General features: G+C 40.9%; 1 protein-coding gene across 1 annotated transcript; it reads right to left on the reverse strand.

Moving 5' to 3' along the window:
* Positions 1-3,740: 3,740 nt before the first annotated feature.
* Positions 3,741-7,895, reverse strand: ABRACL (ABRA C-terminal like). The gene is made up of 3 exons (XM_018077829.2): positions 7,857-7,895; positions 5,537-5,603; positions 3,741-4,298 (listed from the first exon to the last, which is right to left on the reverse strand). The coding sequence occupies exons 2-3, from the start codon at positions 5,595-5,597 to the stop codon at positions 4,114-4,116; spliced, it is 246 nt and encodes an 81-aa protein (XP_017933318.1). The 5' UTR covers positions 5,598-5,603; positions 7,857-7,895; the 3' UTR covers positions 3,741-4,113.
* Positions 7,896-26,365: the final 18,470 nt, after the last annotated feature.

Below are 26,365 nucleotides of genomic sequence, written 5' to 3' on the forward strand. Positions count from 1 at the left end.
AAAGCTTCCTTTATAAACTTGTATTTTGGAGCACAGTATGATTTTCTTGGATATCTGTTTTCAGTTTTCTTAGAGAAAAAAAAAAGATAGTCAACAGCAGTGGAAGACACCACCATTCATCAGGACTTCAGCACTGTGTAGCAGTTCACACAGAAGTCAAGATACAACCATGGAAATAATTGCATTGCAGGTACCTTCCGTGGCGTTGGAATACTTAAATTCAAGTATGTGATGTTTGCAAGGTACTCTGGTAGATCCAAGTCCACCTAAGTCAAACCTTTTGCATAAGCTTAATAGGCAGTTTACAAAGTAAAACATTAACTGATCTGTAGGAAAGCAGAATGCCCCCCTCCCCACCCCCTAGTATTCTGGCATATATCATCATCTCTTGGGTTTCAAAACAAAGTATGTCACACTGACTTTGGTCCTAAAAGTATCCAGGCTTAAATATGACTCCGGGCCACCAAACTCCTATTCTTCAGTCTAGTCAGATCACCAGCTCCAAACAACTGTCAGAGAACTGAAACACCTTTTTTTGGTCTAGGAGCTCAGTTTCCTTCAAGTTGCTTTGTTCATATTTAGTTCTACCTTTTGTGGCTGACTTTGGAATGAATCATTTTCTTACACATCAGACAAAAAGATCCGTAACAGACCAAATGTCCCATACTTTCTCAAGAAGGACATGAACAAGAACATGAATTTTGCAAAATTACTGACTTTTCCAGCTTCCAAAAAAACACCTTGGGGTTTTTTAAGTCCTTGAAAGCATGATTCCCATAATACAGTTATCAGACAGGATTTTCAAGTAATGCTGAACATCGATTATGCTGCAGAGTATGGAACAAATGTTTAGGACTTGTTTTTATATTAGGTGGAGGTGATACAAAGATAACATTATGGGTTAACGTTTTAATATGGAGCCCTAAGGCCAGTCCTGTGATAATTATTGGTTCATATTGTGTCTCCTTGGCAAATGCTCTGCAACTGTTTAAACATACTTAGCATTTTGTGCTGCTCGAGTAGAGGAGAATCTCAGCTTGTTCCTACAACATTCAAGTAACTTTAAATAAAACCACTAATATCAGTGGCAATATAATAAGTTTTCAGCATGTAAGAATTTCCTGCTCCTCTTACTCTTGTTCTTTCCTTCAAGTGTTTTTTTGTGGCAAAGATAATCAGCTTTACAAAGCTATGAATGGCAAAAGTGACATTGCTGTCACGAAGAGAAATCCCTTGAAGCAGAAAGAATACCTCCAGCAAATCTCTGGACGAGAGATGAGAAACAAGCAAAACACAATATTCATTTTCAAACTTCATTCCAACATGAGAGACGCATGTAAAAGATAGTGTCACGTACATTTCAACCCTTGCTTTGCTCATGCTCCCAGCAAAAGAACTATGCTCATAGGAGAAATAGCTGCAAAGTTTAAGATGTCACCACCTCTCACAAGCAGTTATGATGACCTGCACCTCAGCACCTTCACAGCTTAGTCAAAACTGCTTTGAAAAGCATGTTTACCTCCAGTCACTGCATTTTGCACGGAAACAGCTGAGGTGAGGTAAGTGCACACACTCCACTCAATCAGTTACTTTTAACAGTCCCAGCTGAAGACACGCACTGATAGCATCTTACATTTTACCAGCCAGATTTGCCTGGAGCTCATCTAACCTCTCTTCAAGGTTCCACCATGCTCTCGGATCTTATAGAGTCTGAATTAACTAAGCTATACTTTTGCTAATTTCCCAGCATTATCACATGCAGGTAACAGCTCTACTGACACCTCTTATGCTGTTACAAAAGATCTCTGATTCCTCCTACTTCCTCACAGTCAGGAGAATTACTTTCTATTTTGGAATCACTGGTGCTCCTGACTGACCTACAGATCTCCTTCAGACCCATGGCTGAAGGAACCCATCACAGGGGACTGCTGATTGTACTACTGTTTACAGAAATAAGTAATGCTTTCCCTAGAGTCAGCCCTTCTACTATTGTGTCAAGTGCTCCAGGAACTGCATCTCATGTCCAGGCCATTTGCTGTGGTAATTATTTCCTTAACAGATGTGTGATCCCATCCATGTGAAGAAACGTGAGTATTTGATTTTCTCGGAAAAAAAAATTGGAAAATAAATCAACAGTGCCTGTATATTAACCTGAAGTGAAGAACCCTACACAATTCTGAAGCCAGAAGATACATTAAACTTTGTACTGAGGACAATTCTTGGATATACATCCTTGTTAATTTTATTCTTCTGCTTTCAGAAGCAGAGGAAAAATGAATCTGAACTCCCTCAGGCAGTACACAAGTCACATTCTTCTCCGATTGTTACAGATTTGTTTTAATGCCAAGTTACTCTGTCTCTTTCTATGCTCCCAGAAGCCTTGAGCACTTTTATTAGTATTGCTAAGATAAATCTTAAATGAGATACATAAAGGTCTCTTCATAGTCCCATCTCAACTCCAACTCAGCACTGAGCCTTACACTTACTCATTTGGTTGTTTTGTTTTCACTAAATTTTCAAGGCTGAGCCACCTTCAGCGTTTTAAGAACTGTCACGAGCCTGTACAGAGAACTACATCCTGATTGGGGCAGGTTGGTGCCCTCTGTACCAAAACTGGCATGTCAGACAATCACAAAAAAAATCAGTCAGCATACTCAGGCTACCCTATGAACCCAGACAATGACTCAGGCTTTCGACAAAACAGAAGCAGAAGACTGTGGTTATCTGGTAATACAGAGCTGTCTGGTCTCACCCCTCCAGCTGAAGGCCTGGGTGTCTGTCCCCTTTCTTTCTGCCTTTGGAGTGCAGGGGTGCAGGCACTTGCCAGCTCAGGTCTGGAAGCAGCATTGCTGCATCGGAGTGACAGAGCACTGGAGCCAGTAAGCTGTGCTGAGCTCCTGCTCTACTTCTCCACTCCAGCTGGCTTAGATCCAGACAGCTCAAGTTTCTCTGCGTATCACTTCCCTGCTCTCCAGATCCCGGGGCCAGCACAGGCAGAGGCAGCCCAGATCTGTTTGCATACAGGATCTAAGTTGTCTTCCTGTTGTGTGAAGCAGAACAAACAAAGATGAAAGGGATGGCAGCTGGAATGACACAGCTTTGTAGAAATTCCATAACTGTGCATGCTTTTCCTGTATCTGGAAAAAAGGACACATTTTTCAAGCATTTTGCACTTGCATAACGCTGCAGCTGTACAGTGTAAGCAAAGAGCAGTAAGCAGTTTACTCACCCACTGCTGCTTCCCTCATGCAACAACTCTTTCTCCCTACTGGAGAGAGCATTTTTACCTGCTAAGAAGAATTAGCAGTAAGCTAGAAAACAATTGAAAGAGCTTTTTCCTTTCCCCTCTTACTTTCTGCCTGCAGTGATTTAGAAAAAGTATGATTTCTTTGAGGAAAGTAATCACAATCTGAAGCTGCTGTACTAACTTCTGGTTAATACCACATGAAAGCATTCAGGGAGCTCCTCACCCACTTCCTTGAAAAGTCTAGAGGATAAGAAAATGAAAGCATATGACACTGCCAGAGACGAATGAGGTACATCTAACATTCATGCCTTTTTGTGCACAATCTGGTCACTCTAAAGGATGGTCATTCTTCTATTGAATCATGATGCAAAATTATTTCTATCTCAATGCCATGCTTTCTGTACAGTTGCCTAAATATGTTCCTTGCAGGAATTCAGTTTGTTTTCATTTCAGATTACAAATAAGAAGAGAAACCAAAGCCATAAGAATTACACAAATTTAAGTATGTGCTTTTATTTTATACTTTCATGGCACATTTTGATCTGTAAACATTAAATTACCAGTTCCATTCTTCTTATGTTGAAAATAACCACTAGACATTTGAGAGAATTACCTGAGATTTAAAAAAAAAAAAATTAAAAAAAAAAAAAGAGAGAAAAAGATCTGGCACCTTTTACCTTACTCACATACAGTACCATTTTAGGAAGACTTACAAAAGGGAATGTTTTCCAAAATAGGACAGTTTTCTTTTGGCTATAAAGGTATATAAAATACATCAAAACACCATAGAATGATCAGCCTTATTCAGAGGATATGGAAAGTCACCATTTCAAACAATTCCATTAATGCATAGCTGAAACACTGCATCAGTCCTGCAGCAGCATGATATCCACGTTGTCATGAACACCTTGTAAAAGTAGCTCTCCTTGATAAGTGACAATCTTCCGTCGTTTTGCAGCCTTAAGAGTTCCCACCAGGGCTTCAAAGAGGTTGGCACACTTTTCATCAGCAAACAGCACACCAAATTTCACACTCACTTGTCCATCAGCATCTAAATCAAAGATGTAATGTGAAAACACATGCAGATTTCCTTTTAGTTAGGAGATTGCTGGGGAAACAAGGTGACACAGTCAGAACATTGAAAGTAAATCCCATTGTGTCTCCCAATTTATTGGGGAACATATTATAAATGCTGATGATAAACGGTAGGCAGAACTCCTGCGTGGTATAACTTTCCGTTTTCTTCTAAAGACTCATATTAAGGACCACATATCTGCTATGTTTACTTTTACTGATGGCTTTCTGAAATGTATGAGAAGCACAGGCTACTGAACCTCTTCAAAGCACAAGGAGGAAATTAGTTTTAAATAATTAAAACCCTAGAATCCTAGATTATCTCAATTTGAAAGAGACCCATAAGTATCAAGTCCAATTCCCTGCTGCTTCTACCTAAATCTAAACCAAACATTAAATATTTTTTCACATTTTTATTTCACTCATTAGTATTTGAGGTTCACATTGAAAAGGCTGCAGTGTGAACTCATTTCTCATGCAAAGCAAGAATTTTAAAATATATGTTAAGGTTAGTGAAGTTACTCCTAAAAAGAAGATGCAGTCATACAAAACATGGCATATATATCTCTCTAGGTTTCGAAAAACTACTGGAACTGAACAAATGACATTAGAACTGCCATATATGAGCAGATAAAGCATCCACAAACTGCATAAAAAATTGTAAGGAAAGAGGAGTTTTAGCAATAAAAAACAATCTTAAGAGAAAAGGCTACCTTCTACGCAAGATTAAGGAAGGTTAAGACTACACCTATAACTCCTGGATTAGTTTTAGGCATACAGATCAATTTCTTCCAAATAATACAGTCATGAACAGAATTGAAGTGTATGAATTTTGAAGTACAGAAGTTACCAAGGAAGGAGGTGGAAGGAGAAGGTGCAACTTTCTTCTGTGATCACTATAGTGAGTATTGAAAACCAATACTCCTGGTGATTTTAGTGGGAGCAGGATTTCAGGCCTACATCCTCCCTGCTGCAGAGGCTTAAATGTTTAACTTCATAACAGAACTACTTTAAAGGATGGGACACAGGTAGTACCAGACAGTCCAACATTAAGTGCATATGCAAGTTTTCAGTTTACCTGAGCCTGCTTAATTAAATCTGCCAGGTTCATAGGTTGATATAACATGACTACATCTGTATGAAATATATGTCATATACATGTATGCATCTATGACATGACTACATCTGTACAGTCAGAGATGTTACAATACTTACTTTTGGTTCCCAGCCGCCGAATCTCCTCCACTAAGAGGCTGATTTCATGTTCCACGTTCATTGTGGCCTACAAGTAAAATAAATTTTTACGAAGTTATTAGGAATCCTGTAAATATCCTTTGCACTGTTCTGGCCTGTTCTCTGTTCTTTAGGAATGTCACACTTCGTAAATCCGAGTAGCCTGGAAACACATGACTACAGGATAATATAAGATTTTAGTCTTGAACAGATAAAGAACCTCTGCACCTCCACATTTGAGGGAAGGTGAACAGAAACTGCAATCTTGGTGTGCTCCTTACATTTGTGTTTAGAATGTATCTCAAAACATGAAAGATGTGGGAAGGTCAAGGAGGAGGAACCTTGCTTGTTATGAAGAATGAGCTTAAACTGCCACAGAGTCAGAGCAACTCTTTAACGCCACAGGTCTTCAGGGGTTTGCAACTTTCTGCCAACAGCCTCAATTAAAATGGAACATTTGCCTTTAAATTCCTCTCTGGGATATGTGGTAGATTTGGTTTTTTAAATCATACCACAGCTTTCCACATATGCTGGCAAGATACTGCAGACATCCAGCCAGTTACAGCAGGTCTACACACACAACGTCTGAAAGGACAGCAGTTCCTGCATATGTGCTACTAAGAGCAGAACTGATCCAAACTATGCAAGTAATCTAAGGCAGTCAACATTTATTTTCATTCATAGTGATCCCAAGGAACTGCCAAATATTTCCGGGACACCTCTTGGCTGTGAAACACAGCAATTTTCACCAGTGTACACTGATGCCTTGCAACAGTTTAGCCATACACAGCTCAGCACCGGGCAACACCGAAGTCATACAAAACGCTATTTGGCTACAAAGTGTCCAAGGTTAAAAACTGCAGACACCTGAAAGGTGTTTTGTGATCTGAGCTGTGCAAAGCAGCACCAACACAATGAAACCTTTAGATGTTGAACTCCTTAAGCAAAATCTTTGGCATTGAGGTTAGCACAAGAAACTGGGCCTCACAGACAAAGCAAAGCATCAAATGCCAACAATGCAGCCTGGAACAAAAACCATTGAGAGCTTCTGGAGCTGAGCACTGTCTAAAAGGTGCTCATTGAGCACCGACACCCACTCTATTGTTCAAGAAGCCAGTGTTCTGCACTGGTACGTAAGTGGAGTTAAAAAACTGACAACTGGATGCATCACAAACTCTTCATAAGAGCTTCCCCTCCTTTCTTTTTTTATTGAGTTAAAATAGGTAAAAGTGACATATTTCCACCTCTTACAATAACCCCTTACAATTTATCCAAAGAGCAAAAAACCCCTTTGCAACAGAGCCTGATTTTTAGATCCCAAATTCACTTGCAAAAAATCTGTCTTTTTAACATGCGAAACTGAGCAAGCTTAACTATCAGCACGGGTTTTGGGCAAAGCCCCTTTCAAACTACTGTTTCATCCCTAACACGTGGTAACAGCAACTATCCAGAGCTCCAATTGCCTTAGGTGAACTCCTAGATTTTGTTTAACTCAGCCCTAAAGAGATTGTCGCACATCACCAAGGAAATACGACCCATGTACTAGAAAGCTTACACTAATTATTAATTTGTCAGACTGCCAATTTTAATATTGGTCATCACAGTAGCATAATTAGCTTCTCTTTAAAGATGTCCTTTTCATTTTAAAGGCTCTTTTTTACTTTTAGCTGTTTTAAGTTCACATTAATTTAATATTATTTTCCCTCATGCACGTATACCATCAATTTAAATAGCAGTATTTAGAATGAAAAAAAATTAATTCTATATTATTTGGGCAAAACTTCTGAGAGAAGTGTGGCTACGCAAGGAGTAAGGAAGTAGAGAAGTAAGTATCGCAATACTTAAATCTTTATTTTATACTGTCAACGACTCAACACACCACCTATCAAAAGTGCATGACAACTATTAGACTGTAATATTTCTGACGCCAATACGCCGCTGGAAGCCAGCGTGGTTTTTCACTACGTGGTGTGAAAGCTAAACTTCTCCTTATTTGGTAGGCGGGCGCCGAACCGCTGCGAACGCTCACACATCTGTCACCCACCGCGCCGACTCTCCCCTCGCAGACACCGATGGCTCCTCGGAGGGGCCGCGCCGGGAGCAGAGCGCGGTCCCCTTCCCACACCCCACCGGGATCCGACTCCCGCCGCCACCCGCGCAGGAAGCCGGGAAGGGGCCTCGCCCGGGCCAGCGAGCCGCGCCCACTGCCCGGGCAGCGCCTCCCTGCCCCCGGCGTGGAGGGGTGGGAGCACGGCCGCCGCCGGGGCGGCGCCCCCGACCGCTCCCGCCCGCCGCCACTCACCCGGTGCCGGTGCCGCGGTCGCCGCTCGGGGCCGCCGGCGGAGCCGTGTCAGGCAGCGCGGGGGTGCCGGGCGGGGGGCGGGGGCAGGGCGAGGGGGCGGGCGGCCGTAGCCCTGCCTCCCGGGGCCGGGCCGCCTCCGGGCTGGGCTCCCACCGCCCCGGGGCGGCGCTCCTGGCCATCCTGGGCTCTGCCGGTGGCGGAGGCAGTAGGAGTGTCCGTGCTCTCCTCTCTCTCCCCGGGTTATGCCAGGGCTAAATTCTTCCCGTGACAAGGGCGTTAGTAAGTTTTTTTTAAGAAAAACGCCTTCCAAGGCCAGCAGCTCCCTCTCTTCCAGAGGGTCAGGTTTCAATAATGCACTGTATTCCTTCAGTCACTTTCTGTCACCGTATCATGCCCCATGCTCGTCATCTCTGCTGGCTTCCCCGGGTGACATTGTGCCACGTTCTCTTCCTATGCCCCCCACATTTATTTTCTTCTAGAAAAACAGTTCTCTTTCCAAAGAAAATGAAGGAGCTGGGTTAATACTATTTAACTAAGATAAAGTTATGTTGCAGTTTATCTGTTTTTTCATTCAGCACCCATACCCTTGCACTCTGCACTGCAGAAAGAATGCAGTTTACTTTTTTCTGTCTCGTATCACGGCATTCACAACTGCTTTCGTCTCTCTTGCTTCCTCTTGACAGAAATATCTACATCATCTCTCAAGGACTCAGGCATTAAAGCTGAGTTGCATTAACTTCTACAAAGCAACGAAGCTGCTGCCAACCCCCTAGTCATAGTCAAGGTTCGCACCAAACCTCTCCAGAAAATTCACACTGGCACTGCCGAAAGCGTTGCTGTTCCCAGCTGTTTCTCCCACCTCCTTATCAGGCATGACTGCCCTTAAAGCAGAGTTGATATGAGAAACTATTTCCAGCCCTTGCACTTCACATTTATCTGCACTAGATTCTAAAGGTGAGGCTGAGATACTTTCTCAGACTGTGAGCTGAGCCAGTTAGGGCTGGTCCCTTATTACATTCTCCCATCCACGGTGTAGGCATGAATACATAGCTAACAGCACCTTAAACCACTGAAGCTATCTCTGCTAGAGCTTGAATCTGCAACTAGATAAATTGATTTGCACAGTGGAAATGATGCCAAGAAGATCATATTTTTATCACTCCAGGATAAAATCACTCCACTGTAGTCCAAGCCCATTGCTTTTTCCTGGGATTTTTTGATGGTGTTTTCAGGAAAAGATTAGCTTTTCCTTAGAATAATCACTGTTTATTAGTAACAGAATATTTGGTTAGTCAAAAAAACCCCCATGCTGCTTTCTGCTCAAGGAGCTATATATTCGGCAAGTGATAGCATATCAAAACATTTTCTGGAACAGATTAGCTGTGTTTTACATCAGTAAGGAGTGTTCTTTTAAAAAAACAAACCCTGAGAGTTCAGAAAACAGGTTAAGATTAAAAGGGCTACATTCCTAAGTTGATAATGAAGTAAATGACATTTAGATCTGAATTGAATCAAAAGACAGTAAAAATTCCCAGGAAAATGTAGTATCTAAAGAGCCCGGATGCTCTGTGGATGTGATGCCATATACACATACTGTTTTTCTGAAGGTCTTCATTTTGTTGGCCAATGCAATGCTAAATACTACAGTAAAAAAGAGTGGTTTTAAAGATAAATCTGAGATAAACCTTTTAAAAGGTAATCTAATTAGTATGTTAGCAAATATGGTGAAGATTTTGGTTATTTAGCAGTATAGAATAAAAGTGCTTATCTTCTGGTTTTATTGTTAACAACATGCTTTCAGTTGTACATACTCTAGATTTCTTAATCATCAAAACACCATTATATTTGCACAAATAATGTAGGCCTTTGCTTTGCATAATGTGGTTGTTCTTATGGGTAATAGTTTGGGACTTTTCAGACCAAAAGTATTATTATGCTGTTGATGAAATCTATGTTAAAAATTCTTTTCAGTTTTGAATCACAGCTGCTAATGTATAAGAAGCAGATCAACTACACATCTGAGAAAGATGAACAAACATCTGTAATTCCTTATCTTATTCTTTTAACTCATTTTTTTGAGAAAGTGCAATAATTTTTTTAAATTCTGTCTTTTGAAAAGAAAGTGTTATACCCAAGTATTGGTTCCCAGGTACAGAGGAGATTATCAAAACACAGGATGTTTTCCTTACTGTTTGTTTCATGGCCCTTCCTAGTCATTTAATGTTAAAGTACTTTTAAGTAAATAAGAAATAAAAAACATCTGTTACCATGAAAATTAAGGGAAAAGTGATGCTGCCAAAGTATGAAAATTAGCTACCCAGCATCAGAACTAAGTGACTGATTATGTCATTCCAGGGGCAGCAGCAGTCAGCAGGAAATGTGAAAATTATGGAGAGGGTGATTTTCAGTCATTCTACTTACAAAAAATTATACTTTTCTAAAAAAGAAAGAAATGCAAAATTGTCCTTTACAAGCTCTCAGGACAGACATGGAAATATTGCTCATACATATTTCATATCATTGGTGAAGGTCATCATCAGACTCATAATTCATTATGCATTTTAGCTGCATTTACTAAAAGTGCTCTGCATTTACTAAAAGAGATTCAGCCTTAAAACAGACTATTCTAATGTGACAGCTCACTTCATCGCTGCTGTCCCCCCAGATGCACAGTTTTACGTGAAGGCAGACAAACAGAGGAACTAGACAAGATGTATCTTGAGAACACCACAGTAGACATCTGATCAAACCATCAATTAACTGGACACTTTGCCTCCAGCAGTGACCAAGCAGGTATATGGAAAACAGTAAAATCAATGAAATCTCTTCTTTCCTGGCTTTTATTGGAGCAAGTAGTTATTACATCTTCTACTTTCTCCATCACATTCAATGCCTTTCCGTGTTGCTGATCCCTCTTGTTTCTCTTTATAATTTTTCAAATAATTTTTTGTTATTCTCTGGGATTGCATTAGTAGAACTCAGTAGCATTACTCAGCACGTGTATAGTATATACAAAGACATAAGGATGTTTTCTGTTTTGTTCTCACTCCTAATAATTCCCAACATTTTACTTGCCTTTTTGAAAAGTGCTAAGCACTACTCACAGTGATGTCAAAAACTATTTCCAAAGTGGTAGTAATTAATTTTTCTTTTACAGATAAGTGGAATTATTTCCCCCACAGTATACTACTTCAGTATTTTTCAGTATCATCAGCTGTTTCACTGTGTGATTTAAAATAGGATCACCCAAACTTTGTCACTTCTTTTCCCATGTCTTCAATGACAGCTTTAAGCAGCACAGGTCCAAACAGAAATGGTACTAAGAGCGCACTAGTAACTTTTCTCCCTCATGACCCTCAGTTGACCATCACCTCTACCTTTTTGACTCGTCCTACCTTTCAGATGTTTATTGATTCTGAATGGAGCCTGTCTTCTTACCCCATGAGAAATTAGTTTTGTAAAAATATTTAATGTTTACAGTAAACATATTGTAAACATCTTATTGTAACAGGTTTCTCCAGAGACAGGTGTGTAACAGCACATGGCCAAGACCGAAAAAAGTAGGAGAAAGTCACAAGGTCATTTGCTAGGTAATGGCCATTTTTAATGTTTTCTAGCACATATTAACTAAATATTCTCATTTTACTAGTATATGTTGGTAACCTATGCTGTTCTTGTTTTGTATACTGTTCTCTTGATTTTTTGTTATATTATATGTGCTTGTGAATAGGCAGATACATCACGTGCGCGTACACACAGTTTTCTGTTGAGATCCTCCTCAGCTAAAAATCATTAGAACTGACACCATGATTTGCAGATTTTACTGTTAGATGAGATCATCTTAACAGTCTTCTTACATACTTCAGGTCTTACTTTTGTCTTCCAGCACATTTTTGTTTGACATGTTGATTTAGAAGAGGCATGAATTCCTGCTGCATGTGCCTGTCCCATCTCTTTGCTTTAATACCAGTAACTTACATCTGTGCAAAATGCCAGATTCTCCTTCCGGTCTCCAAAGCTAGAAGTAAACTGTAGTGCTTTGATTCAAACAAGAGTGTGCATAAGTGTCTTGTCTTCGCCCAGTCCCATCATGTATTTGTGTCATCAACCTGCCATGAGTCACTTCTCATCATGGGTGTGCTGTATTACGCAACCCACTGTAGGGTTATGACTCAACATGAAGTTATAAAGCCACTTTAGCCCAAGCTAAAACAGGTCTTAAAAAAATATGTCTTCATATGATTTAAAGATTTCAAGTGGTAGAGGATCTACTACATTCCTTATTCCCGTGGATTTTGTAACACCACAGAAAAAGTAAAGTATCTTTTTTCTAGAACATGACAGGGTCCTTGGGTGCAATGAGAAATTAAAACCCACTACAAGTCAATGCTGTTACAGAAATCTGACGGGAATAAGCAATATTCAGAGAGTATGGATATTAGAGATAGTCAGAACAACTACATTTTTTAAGATAAGCCAATCAACCTGGAAAATAGTACTTTCTTATGAACTCCTTATCCAATCATTGTCTTACTTGCCTGTTCTCTCTGTCTTAAGTCAGCAGTTGTTTCAAGAAAGAAAATAATTTTACCAAAACGAAAAGAATAGCGATGCTCTGAAAAACTTTCCCTGAATTTGCCTGTAGAGCCACATTTTAAAATATTAATTGTATGGGCTTGTAGCTTTACTTCCCTGTAATGACCAAAAAAGCCCAAACCAAAACAGAAAACAGAAAAAAAACCCCCAGTTTCTACTTTTTACTCTCTTAGTGAGTTGAAAACATAACCTAACAAAACATAAACACTTCTTTTAGTGTAAAAGCAAACACACCAGACCAGCCTCAGAACAAGAGAGACTATAAATACAAACACAGTGACTGCTGAGTCTTGGCACTTGAATGAGCACTTCTATTGAGGCAAATGGAATGATTCACTTTTGCTGTTACTCACTGGTGTCTGTCCAGGAGAGGGGACTTATTTCAGGAATGGCCTCAGTGCATCACACTCTTCTTGTTTTTCGCTAGGTGCCTCAAACAATGTAATGCTGCTTCTTCCTAAATTTAGCATGTAAATCTTTGCTACAGTGGAATAGAAAAGAGAAGGAGTACTTAAATTCTTGGAGTAAATCACCAAAATTACTTGCTCTACATCTAAGCCAAGAGTAAACCTCTGCATGGAATAACAGAAGGATGCTGTATCAGTACAGGCTAAAAGACTGGGCCCATAATGTTTGTTATACAGCACACACTGTAAGAGGAACTATGGGATGACCCTAACCATGTGTCTGAGAGTAGTTACTTGAAAACTGTAAGACTGAGCTCAAAGCATCCTTAAATAGGCACAAAGTCAGAATTAGTAGGGGTGTTATTTTGAGCTTGGTGATGCTTTTCTGCACAAGAGGATGTGAAGTAAAGAGGATGTGCAGTAAAGTCTTGAGGGAGCAGAGTATCAAAAATTGTTTGGAGACAGTTTACAAAGAGAAAAAGAAATATATAAATAGCTGATTGTATTTAATGTGTTACATACTGTTCTTTGCTACAGCAGCTGAATATTTGAGAGAGAGGAACATGAAAACTAATTATTTTCTCAGATTCCTGCTATCAGAAAATCTCATGTCACAAGGAAACAGAGTACATGCCCTGATCCAGGCAGCATGGTAGAAGCTGAATAATCCAGTCCCTCTGTCCTCTTCTTTGGCATGCGTAATGAAAAAAAATCACCTCCCCTTTTCCCTTTCCCTCTATACATATACATACACAGACTGGTATTTTGGGGACTTTTTCAGAAAACCAAAAATAGAGGCTTTGCATAAAAGATATCAAATAATGGTAGCAGAGATGACAGTTACATTAATATGGAATTACTATTCACATTCACATCAAATACAGCTCTAGGTGTAATATCTTTATTTATTGCTTTCATATAAATTTCCTTCCTAAAGCTCAGGCATTTATAATGACTCATGACACAAGTACATCAAATCTTTTTCTGGAGGAAATCTTATTGAAATGGAACTGTGGATTCATATTTGTCAGAATGCAAGCATGGTTCACAGAAGTTTACAGCTGGCTAAAAAGAAGTAAGAAATCTTTCTTTATCACTGAATTTATGAACGTTAATAATCACTTAATGCAAGATTCCTGTTCATATGCATTTTTAGGGATAAACTTGTAATTTTTTTGGTCTACATGCCAGGTTCTTAGCTGAAAAACTGTGCTTAAGGTGCATGTTGGATCATCTGAATCTGATAATATTTGAAATTACACTGAATTTATACTATATTTTGAAGTCACATACAGAAGCATTTTATTGGTGCCTGCATATGAGGAAGTGTATTTTTTAGCATAAGATTTATATTAAAACTGCTTTTTAGGAATTCTTTTCTGGTTTCATGATAGAATGCCAGCACTGAAATCCAAATGAGATTGAAATTTGCATGCCATCAAACTTTATTGATTTCACTGGCACTGCAGCCACAAGTCATTGGTCCTAAATAATTTGATTTCAAGCTGTTTGAAACTGCAACAGAGAACAATGATGAGGTTCCCACCGTGGCTTCCTACAGAGCATTGCATATGGTCTGACCTATTGACTTAATAGCATAGGAGAAATTTCTGTCACAGTGTAGCAGGTTAAACTGTATATTGATTTCAAAGAGTTAACAAATATCCACCAGGGAGGTACTATCATCAAATCAATTTACACTTTTAAACACACCATATGGTTTGATTACAAATGATGTGCCCATTTTCTTCTTCATCTCACACTAAAGTGTTACGAATTTTTCATCTGCAAAGTTAATTGTAATTGTGAATTGCAAGCTTCTGGAATAAGTCTTAACCTTTTTTATTTTTCCTCATGGAAATTACGTCCAAGCATCTCTGACCTATTGGAGAAGCTTAGATTTAAAAAGATAGTTAAGAAAAAAAGATATAACCATCTTCTTGTTTGGTTCATAGTTATCCTATGTAATTGCGTTACATATATATAAATAATATTTGCTTCTGAAGACATAGTGATGTCATATTTTGAAGAAAATGCTATTTGTTCTGTGTCACATAAATAGCATAAACGAATCCCACTTTCTTTATGTTTACTGAAGGAAGCACAAAAGCTGTCTTGCATACACACAAGTGTTTTCTTCGTGAACAGTTATGGAAAGTTTCCAGTGCACTTCCTCTGAATCCAAGTCTTCCTTAATCAAGTTTAAACCAGCTTCAATTTCCTTCCATTATTAGGAAACAGCATATTACTCCATTTTAAACAGTTAATCTCCATTTTCAATATAAAACAATATTAGATTACATGAAAGTAGGCTTCTGATGGCCTGCAAATTTGGCAGAAATGATGGGAATGAGTGAGGGGGCTGATGATTCCAGCATTTGTGTATCTATTTCTGCTCTAAAATCCAGAAATATCTGTAATTACAGTGCTAACAGGAAACAGAAGTTGGAAGGGTAGTTTCATTTTTTTTAATTTAGACAATCAGTTGTATCATAGACCAAGCAAAATACATCAGTGTTAAGTAATAATTAGTTAACAGTGTTAACTAATACAAAGGCTCAGTATTAACAGCTTCTCATAATAGCAAATCTGCATCAACAAAGACTTGGTACATCAGTTAATTTTTACTCTGGATCAAAATGTTTCCATCACAGAGGAAAACAGAAGTTGGAAAGACTAGTATCTCACACCAGAAGAAACGCAGGCATTTTTTCGTTTACTAACTTTCTAAGGAATATACACATCCTTTATTTCGTTACTGGGAAATAGAGCTTGTATGTGTTCCCAAGCTAAAAACTGACTGCACAGGCTATTTTTCTCACAGGTCAGATGTGAGGAAACAGGGCCATTTCACTTCCTTCATAATCTCTGTATAAAGAGAAGAGGAAAATGGGACCAGGCCTATTGTTCTTGCAGTTTCCTGTCTCCCTTTTCACTATGCCTCATTCAAAAAAGCAAGGGTTTACAACTTCAAGTGCATCATCACTATTTAATGCATTTGGTTGTCTACTTTTATATATATATATATATATATATATATATATATATATGTAGTTTCTGAAGTACCCAGATGATATCAGAAAAGCCTTTATTGATAAAAAGGTTGTATGTCAAAGGTAGCTGCTGTCTTTTTTTCTTTTAAATAAAATATAGTAGCTCTTAATAAAAAGTGTTCTCTCTTCCAAGACAATAAGATCAAACTACACAATAAATCTTCCCAAAAATCTCAATAAACTATTTTTGGGTTCCTTTTTTCTCAGCTATTTGTCCTAAGTCTTCAGTCAGTTGAGTGTCTAGAGTACAATGATCAAATATAAACAAGAGAAAGGTCTGAGTTATAGAATCATAGAACCATTTAGGTTGGAAAAGACCTCTGAGATCATCAAGTCCAACATTATGAAATATATTTGGTGAACTCTTGGCTATCCTAGTCACAGGCTTTCTGCCAGGGCTGCAACAATTCTCATTAGAATGAACTGGGAAGTGGGACAAGAAATTTCTGTTCTCACTCAGCAACCAGCTGTAACTGGAGATCTGGGGAAGCAAGCATGAGCCCACTCTGTGCTCCCAGCAAGCCCTGCTTTACTGTCCGGTGCTATTTCTTCCAACTACATGACATCCTCTATAAAGGAATTGCAGGGGTCATGCCTGAGGTTTTCCCTCACTATCTCTCAGCCATCTGTAAGACACCTATAAAAAGAAGCACTACCTGGACATTTCCCATGAAAAAACCTACTAATACATCACTCCATGGGTCAGGAGGGAATGAGGAGGATGAGATAGCCTGCTACCTTCTACCTCCAGTTCAGGCTAAGAGATCTAGATTGCCACCTTAGCCAGGTAACAGCAGTGCTTGGATTCCTGCAAAGACTCAGCGTTGCCTTTCGTCACAACTGTTTTTTGATCTGTTGGGGAGTACAGAAAAGATACCAACTCGGGACACAGCCTTGCAGTCAGAGGGGTGGCTGTACACTCTAATCACTACCTAATTATTTTCTATAAGAGAGCTACACTGCTCTTAGCCTGAACGAAAAAGCACATGAGAAGAGTAATGATGCAAAGTTCTGCTTTTTCTTCGCCTTTTATTTCATATTCCAGTATAAGAGAGATATATGCTTCATGCACTCAAGAGCATTCTCTCTCCTCTGTCAAAGACACAAATCCTGGCAAATCCTGGAAAGCAAACAAAAGTTGCCAGTTACATGAAAAAATGTGCAGATAGCAAAAGATGCAATCACCTCTCTTTATTTATGCACATATTCCATCCTGCCAGTCTCTAACACACTCATTTTAGGATTAATTTAAAGAACTGTAAGATCTGAACTTTTTTTCCTAAAGAAAGAGGGAGAAATAAGTACTTGGCAATGATTCCACCTAAATTCAGAAAGCTGTAGCACTATGTAGGCTTAGCCCCAATTCTACCAAATACAGTCCCTCTAAAATGACTGGAACAGAATATGATGTTACAAAAATAAAGAAATTACATTTCTTTAGAACACTTGAATGTGTGTTAATTAAGTATATTTCCACTCTTCTCAAATAATGGGTTTAGTTCAAATACCATTTATTGATTTTACATTACAGGACGGTCATTAGCAAACACTAACTGAGTCAAGTTTAGCAGGAAGTTCTGATGGTAAGAGCTTTTCTCCAGGAATTATTTATACACTAACAGGAAAACTACATCTTTCTTCTCTGGCATCTTAAGTCTCCTAATGCAAACAGAAGAAGTTTCAGTTGTTGTATGTTGTATGTATCTTTCTGTCAAAATAAAAAAATGGGGTCTGTGAATTGAAATGGTAGTATAATGAAAATACTACCGTATTTCTAAATTGATTTCTGCTCCCAAGTATACTAATTTAAATGCAGAGTTATGCTCCTCAGTGTGATGGAATTATTCTAGCTTTTCTAACACTGTATGTAAGCTGGGGACAGGGAGGTGAGGTCAATGAGCTAAAGTGGGGATCTGGCTGCGGGGGTCAGGGTCAGTTGCAAACAGGCTGCTGGAGGGGCAGCCACAGCCAAGACCAACCTCGTCCCATGGGATCTGCCTTCATTTCACATTCTGCTGCAGGGCCTGGCCAGAGCTGCAGCTCCACTGCATTGCTGTCCTGCATGTCCCTGGCCATGGGCTGCTGGTCCAGAACACCCAGCCCTGCCCGCTGCCCTGGCTGGGGGCAGCAGGATGGGACCTTTGTCAGCAAAGATGACCACTGCCTGTCTTGTTAGCATGCTCAGATCCTGGCTTCCGTTGCCAATCTCTCAAAACAAATGTGGATAGAGACGTAATTGGAAATAGATCTTCAAAATAAGTCAAGATGTTCAGAAGAAAAAAAAAAGAGAAAAACATAAGACAGGAGACAGAAAAGAAAATAACATAAATATTAGAAAGTGTGAAGATGTAAGAGTCTGAAAAACATACTGAAGGAAAGCTATATATAGACAGAGAGGACAACCTCTAATTATCAGATTCCTTCCTAAAGCCACCACAGATGGAACACCCAGCATCTTAATCTCCCTCCCATACCTGACTGAAACATCAGAGAAATGTTACAACAGTGTTGTTTTTAACAAATGAAGCATATTTGAAAGCACATGGGGGTGTTTTTGATCTAGAGGACTTTCAGAAAAAGAATTAAACTAGATTATTGCTATCTTAAACAAATATAAGACACAGACAGAGTTTTATATTTTATTTATCTTAACATACCAAGAACAGCTCACATCACCATGGATGAAAAAGGAAGAGACTAAAATCCTTGGGAAACTGATATTGATGGAAAACAGCTAAAAGAACAGGCTGAGTCAAATTTTGACCATGAGGGAGAATCACACTGTGAAATAACAAACATGGGAATCCAGAATCAAGAAGGTACCAAAGCACAAGGAAAAAGCAGGCTGGAATACAAACCCCATGACTATCAATATTGTGGAGGATTGTATTGCTGGCCGTGAGGAAAAAATATGTAGAAAGAAAGGTTAAAGGGGAAAATTAAAAACCTTGTGTAACTGATTATAACTGAAAAATCTTTAGGTAAAAATAGTAAGATGCAAACTAAAATATAAGTGAAGTGGAAAAGGATAGATATATTTATATATGTACAGCTAAAAGCAGGGAACAGAAAAAGAAAGGAGGGTTAAGTATGTGTGTAATATGGGAGAGATATGAAATTTTCCTTTCAGCATTCCTTCCCACCTTGTAACCAATGTCTGACAAATTCAGTAATGTGCCAGAAGTTTTCTGAAGTAGCCATTAACAACCCTCCCAGATGGAGATCATTATTCAGTGGAATAATAAGGAATAATCATGAAGAAATAATGAGGAATAATCCCATCAGGAAGGGATAACATCCTATTCCATCAACAAGTTACAGTGCACTTCCACATTCAGGGAGCAAGAGGAAAGAGTAAAAAGTATGAGAACAATGAGAACTGCTTAAGAATCCAGGGAAAGGGGAGATGAGTAAATAAAGGTAGTGAAGGAAGTTAAGACTGTTTTCAGACTAGCTGGGACTTCAGTAATGAAAATGTTAGGGCTTCAAAAGAAAGATACTGAAGGACTACAAAGGTAACCCAAATAATTAGGAAAAGTAATTTGAATATAGCCTTATAACACTTCAAGGAAGTTCTTATCAATATTAAAATCATTTTATGAATAATTGTGTGTTAGTGTCAAAAAGTACAAACAAAAGTTAAATTATCTTACCACTCCTGACTCTAAAAAATGATAGAGAATATATTTATAAAAGAGGATGTAGATATTCTCATGAATAATCTGTAAATAAATATAACAACAAGACCAGATGGATTTATAGTTAAATGTTGTAAGGCTCTAAAAGGAATTTTAATTTTTATAAGAGACTTATTTGATATTATCATGCAAGGAAAAGACATCCTTTCCTTTTGGAAGAAACAAGGATAGTTTTAAAATCTAAAGAGAAGTGGTATTTGACCAGCTGCTCATGCTTTTGAGGTGCTGAGGTAAATACGAAAAGTTACTCTGCCTTCAATACATCCTGTAAAGGAATTCCTCTCTGGAAACTACCAAATGCATGTAGCTCTGCTGGAGTGAGGGTAGGTGGCCCCCACCTTCTGAGATGCAGAGATGAAATCTCATATAGAAATCTGCCAAAATCATAAAGGAGTAAAGGTTGTCCCTTTCCAGCATCTTTTACTTTGACTGCTTTAACCAAAAAACATTTCCTTTAGAGGCTTTCATTTGACTGCTTACTCTTTTCAATCAATTGATGTATTTGGATGAAAGAGAAAAGGGGTCAATTTTTTAACTATGGGCAACTTTTACAAGGACCATGATAGATACATACAAATGACATGTTTAAAGGAGAGACTGGGGAAATCTGATGCAATAGCAAATTATATAGAAAAGATATTATTCATTCTGCACTGAGGAAATTTACAGAGAGTAGATGTCTTCAGCCAGGATCCCATAAACATGTCAGTGGTAACACAACACACTAGGGAGGCTGCTGACGAAGAAATTATTATTTTCCCTTTCAGGATGTGCCTGCACAGAGGTGCAGGAGGGACCAGAATGACCATATTTTGATGAGTAACCACACTGTTTTAGATCCACCGTTTACTTGATGAACACTCCTTGCAAAGGTGCTCTCCTTGTACAGAAGGAAAATAACTACACCCCCATCATTGTTACTGTCTGCTCCATGGCTCTGTGCGGAAAGGATTTTTTTCATCCACGATGGAAAATTTCATAGCCTAAGTGTAGGATGCCCTTTTGATGGAGAAACAATCCCAGCAGGACTCATAGAACTGGTAAATTCTTTGAAATACGGATGCCATTTTGAAGAAGATAAAAACAGCTGCAGGTGAAACCTGACCATATGATGAAACTGATGTTTTTCAAAATTGAAAAATGCAAGGTTGGAAAGAGGTTGTAAACTGTAACACAGAACATACATGCAGAAATTTACAGAAGTAGCGGTACAAACATCTGTAAAGTGGCTATACTTGCACTAAAATGTTGCTTCTGTACAAAGAAAATATGGATGCTTTTAGAAAAGCAGAATAGGGACTTCTTTCATTTTTAAGTGTTAGAGCCATTCTCAAAATCTTCTGTCTGGAATAAAGTACCTTACCTCCAAAGGTATCTTCTTTTTTGAAAAAAAATCAGGCAGTAACGATAAACCAGTTTTAAAGTCTGAGACAGCAGATTTTCTTAAATATCTCTCATTCATTTCTAGCCTTAATCTACTTGTCTTTACACTAAAGAATCAGGATAGAACAAGTTCCCAGAACTTCTGATGAGCTGCAAGTAAAGGAGTATATTGACAGAGATTGTAAAACCTGCTCCACAACATTATGTATGCGGAAGAATTTAGAAAGGCAATGACAAATAACCTCAGGGCCATTCTTCTAAACTTGGAGAACCAGATGCAAGATGGAAAGTGGACCTGAATACATACTTGACAAGGTTGAAAGTTTTTGCAGGTTTTTTAATTAAAAAAGTAATAATCTGAGCATATAACTTACTTTAGTGCAAATAATATAGTACATGAGATCTACTAACTGTAATGAGGATATTAAAAACAGGTAGACCCTAGAGATGGCACACCCACATCACCTGATGAAAACTACCTGTTTATGAGCTACATTTATTTTTAGAAATGAGTCTCTAGTAACAACTAGTTTTCAGAAACCAATTGTAAGTTCATAGCTTATAAAAGATATTGAAACCAGTTTTAAATGCTACTTCCCTTAAATGAATAAAAAATTATTTTTTTTAGTAGCAATGAACATACGTATTTTTGGTCACATATCAAATTGTAAAAGTATTTCTTTTCTAAAAACAATGTTTTATTGATCTATAATTTAGCTCTGATTCTAGGAGTTATGGGCAGCAAAATAACCTTGTACTCCCTTCCCCCTGGGTCATTAGACTTGGCCTTCCGATGATGATGATGATTTTCTCTGACTGTAATCTCTTAAAAGGATGACTGCTTTGATATCAATACATGTCATCAAACAGTTTTTCAATGAAAATAAAATACAGTAAAATTAGGCACCATGTGGAGAGTAGCTTAACTCTTAGCTATTCAGAACTCCGAATTCTAAGAAGCTATATTAAAAAGAGAGAATAAAAGGTACCATACCTAAAAATCCAAAAACAAAGTTCCTCTTCTTGTTCTGTTTAAAACATAAACCAAGGCAGTTGAATCAAGTGTTTCATGTACCGAAGGCTGAAACTACTCTATCAAAACTGTATCACTAATGTTATATTTTGGTGGGTGTTTTGCCATAAAACTTCTTCTTTGTGTATCTAATATGAGCTCTGGGAAATGCTGTGATACAAATCTTTCCAAACAAAACCAAAAAACAACTAAATTCAGAATATGGTTTCATTGTTTAGGGTAGTTGCACTGGAAAGTGCAAATACAGAGAAGTTACTTACAAACATGCAGGAATACTATTTTCCTCAGTTCATCTTATAGCAAACAGCACGTTCTCCAGCCAAAGAAAATGAATTGTCATTGAGAAGCCACTGAAAAGATTTCATATTTTTATCTCAGTAGATGCTAAGTCTGGCCTGAAGGGCACCAGTAAAGTTCTGAAGAGCAGATTCCTCCCTGGCCTGGAGGTTTTCAAGGGGCTGATTGAAGCGGGGAAGGGAGGTCCCACAGCCAAACACAGAAACATTGTACTGGGACTCTCTGAGGCAAAGATGCTGTGTCCACAGATCTTGGGAGTTAGAAATTAATTTGCTACATGTCATGTAATTTTTATTATTTCTGCTCAGTCTTTGAACTAGCACAAAGCAAGCAGGTAAGTTTATGGTACAGGAGTTGGAAATGTGACCCAACAATCTGATTTCCAAAATATCTACCTTAACAGCTTCAGAGTGATGCTATAGTCTATGCGATACAGGGAAAAGCCTGGCAGATTCCCTGAATCACTGTAAGAAGTAAAGGCACTTGGAACCCAAGCACCTGCTGATAAGTGATTAAAAAACCTCTTCTGAATAACTAATGGAATTGCAATATGCAATTTAGCTGTGGAGGAAAGTTTACAATCATTTTACTTGCAGAAATACTGATGTGACAACAACTCCAAGTAAGTGACCTACAATGCTAAATTGGCCTATATAGGTTTATAAAATCATAATAATTGGATATAATATAAAAAAGTTATTTCTGTAGTGTAGGCTATTTTGAGAAATTTTAACTGAATATATGATCAGTCTGTGTGGTTTCACCATTAGTATAACTTTGGGTTGCAAAACTTGATAATGGTACATTTCTGGGAAGATCCTTTTTTTATTTTAACTATAAGCTAACATATAGGTGATTTTCAGAAGTTTGGTTGGCAGCAAAAGCATATACTGTGTATTTCAAAAACAAGGAAGATGAATGTCTGCCTTAAGTTCCAAACGTAACTACTTTATGAGGCAGAAAGGATGAGGTGCTTAAGGGAAGTAGAGCAGTCAGCAACAGCAATCTGGAATGAGAAAAATTGGAAGAGTTGTGAAGGAAAGTGAAGTGGAAAAAGGGAAGAAACATAAACTAAAAATGAGAGGATGTGTCTAAGTATGAAGTAGTGGACTGTCAACTCATCAGGATTTAAATCAGATCAGGTACTCAAAAGGGTCAAGCAGGAGACCATGGTGTTCATTAGATTCTCTCCAGAAGCCACAGTTCAGAGGGAACTTTGTTACTGTACCACAGCAAAAGCATAGATCTACCTGAGTGACCTGACTGCTGCCTTCCAGTACCTGAATGGAGCCTACAAGAAAGATGGAGGGAGTCTATTTACAAGGGCATGTAGTGACAGTACAAGGGGGAATGGCTTCAAACTGAAAGAGGACAGCTTTAGATTAGATATAAAGAAGAAATATTTTACTGTAAGGGTGGTGAGGCACCGGAACAGACTGCCCAGAAAAACTGTGGATGCCCCATCCCTGGAAGTGTTCAAGGGCAGGCTGGATGGGGCTTTGAGCAATCTGGTCTAGTGGAAGGTATCCCTGCCCATGGCAGGGGGGGGGAACTAGTTGATCTTTCAGGTCCCTTTCAAACCAAACCTTCTAGGATTCTACACAGAGAAACAAAGAGAAACTGTGAAAACATGGCCAAGAGAGACACATAGAGCAAGAGGTCTGGCTGTGGAGATAAGTGAGCTCTTGTCTATTCTTCCTTGCAAGGCTGATGTACAGAGTTATTATCCAGGCCACTTCTTGTGTGTTGCTGCATAAGGTACCAATGGTGGAAGGAGGAAGCATACAGAGGAAGGCAACCACTTATAGGTGGGCCTATGTGTCAAAATAGGCAATTCTTCACCAGCTACCAGCAGAACCTGCACTGGTGATGATCCCATGTGCCCTGAGCCCATGGAAGTGATTCTTCCCCTATACTCGACACTGGTGATGTACTCAAAACCTTGAGTCCTGGGCCCCTCAATTCAAGGCCATTGAGGTGCTGGAGTGAGTCTAGAGAAGGGCAACGAAGCTGGTGAAGGGTCTGGAGCACAAATCTGAGGGACTTGGCTGAGGGATTTGGGGTTGTTTAGCCTGGAGGAGGCTCAGGGGTGACCTTATCACTCCCTACAACTACCTGAAAGGAAGTTGTAGCCAGGTGGGGCTCGGGCTCTTCTCCCAGACAGCTAGTGACAGGATGAGAGGACATAGTCTCAAGCTGTCCCAGGGGAGGTTTACGTTGTACATCAGGAGGAATTTCTTCACTGAAAGCGTGATTAAACATTGGAATGGGCTGCCCAGGGAGGTGGTGGAGTCACTGTCCCTGAGGATATTTAAGTAAAGCCTATACATGGCACTTAATGCTGTGGTCTACTTGATAGAGTGGTGTTTGGTCACGGGTTGGACTCGATGATTTTTCCAACCTTATTGATTCTGTGATTCTGTGAAGCCGTCTGGCACCGCCTCAGCCTGTCACACGGCCCACTGAGCCGCGCCGGACAGGGAGGGCCACGACGGCGGGGCAGCCGAAGCATCCACGGATGTACCGGGCACTGGCCTCGCGGGCCCGTGCAGTCCTGGCCAGAACCAGGGTGTGCGAGACGCCGCCGCACCGGGGAACGCGGGTCCCGCCGCGGCGGCGAAGCGCGGACCCACCGCCCTCGCCGCACCACAGGGGCCGCTGCCGCGCCCGCCAAGGCCGCGGGGCGGGGCCGCCACCCCATCGCCCCCGCCACGGCGGGCAGAGACGAATGAGGCCGTCGTCGGCGCGGGCGGGGGCGGGGGCGGGAGAGCGCCGTTGGCCCCTCTGCGGCGCTCGCCCCGCCCCGGGCCCGGCGTTCGCCCGCCGCGCCGGCGCGGAGGGGCGGGGTGCCCGCGCGCTGGGCGCTCCCCGCGCCGCCCGTGCGCAGGCCGCGGGGGAGGCGCGCAGGCGCGCGGGCGCGTGGCGGGGTGGCGGGGGAGTGCGAGCGAGCCGCCCGCGCGCATAGGCCGCCGGCGGCGCGTGTGATCCCGTGTGTCCCCCCTGCTCCCGCCCGCAGCCCCCCCGCGGGCGCCGCCGCCGCGCCGGGTGCGGTCGGGTTCCGCGGCGCTGAAAGATTGGAGGGGCTGACGCTGAGGAGGCGGAGCAGCGTTTACCTACTGCGAAGCTCTTTCCTAACTGCGACCCCGAGAGCACCAAGAAGGTGGCGTCCAACGGGCCGCGTTTCCTGGAGTTTCGCCGCCGCGCGCTGCCCAACGACGTGGGTCATTGCAGGTTTACGGCCGCCGCCTCGGGGCCCCGGGGGCGGCGGGCCCCGGGCACCGCCCCGCCGTGCCGAGGCCGGCCCCGGGCGTGGGCCGCGGCCCCTGCCCGCCCCGCAGCCCTCGGGCCGGGTCGTCTCGCCGGTGGAGGCGGGCGGGGGCGGGGACCGGGCGGGGAACTCGAGGAAATCCACAGAATCGGTTGGGAGTTGGAAGGGACCTCTGGGGATCATCCAGTCAAACCCCGCTGGCAAGGCAGGTCACCTAGAGCAGGTGACACAGGAACGCGTCCAGGTGGGTTTTGAATGTCTCCAAAGAGGAGATTCCATGACCACCCTGGGCAGCCTCTTCCAGTGCTCTGCCACCCTCAACGTAAGGAAGTTCTTCCTGGTATTGAGGTGGAACTTCTTGTGTTTTAGTTTCTGGCCACTGCTCCCTGTCCTGTCACTGGGCACCTTTGAAGAGTCTGGCACCGTCCTCGTGGCACCTGCCTCTGAGATATTTATGTGCATCGATTAGATCCCCTGTTAGGTTTCTCTTCTCTAGACTGAACGGGCCCGGCTCCCTCAGTCTCTCCTCATATGAGAGATGCTCCAGACCCCTGTCATCTTTGTGGCACTCCACTGGACCCTCTCCAGCAGCTCCTTGTCGTTCTTGTACTGAGGAGCCCAGATCTGGACACAGTAGAGCTCCCTGCACAGAGTAGGGAGCTATTGTCTGGCCTGGAGCCGGCCACCTGAGTCCCTCCGGTGGTGAGGGAGGGGCAGGGGGTGCAGCAAGTGCTGCACTGAGCAGCCTGTGGTGGCTCCCCCTCTCCTTGTACC

Source organism: Manacus vitellinus, unplaced genomic scaffold, assembly GCF_001715985.3.
Source record: "Manacus vitellinus isolate BGI_N305 unplaced genomic scaffold, ASM171598v3 scaffold_4_pilon, whole genome shotgun sequence".
Classification (NCBI taxonomy): Eukaryota; Metazoa; Chordata; class Aves; order Passeriformes; family Pipridae; genus Manacus; species Manacus vitellinus.

Coding starts and splice junctions, on each gene's coding strand:
- ABRACL (XM_018077829.2), bottom strand. CDS start 5,597: ATGAACGTGGAACATGAAATCAGCCTCTTAGTGGAGGAGATTCGGCGG. Junction 4,299..5,536: donor TCGGCGGCTGGGAACCAAAA/GTAAGTATTGTA, acceptor TCTTTGATTTAG/ATGCTGATGGACAAGTGAGT.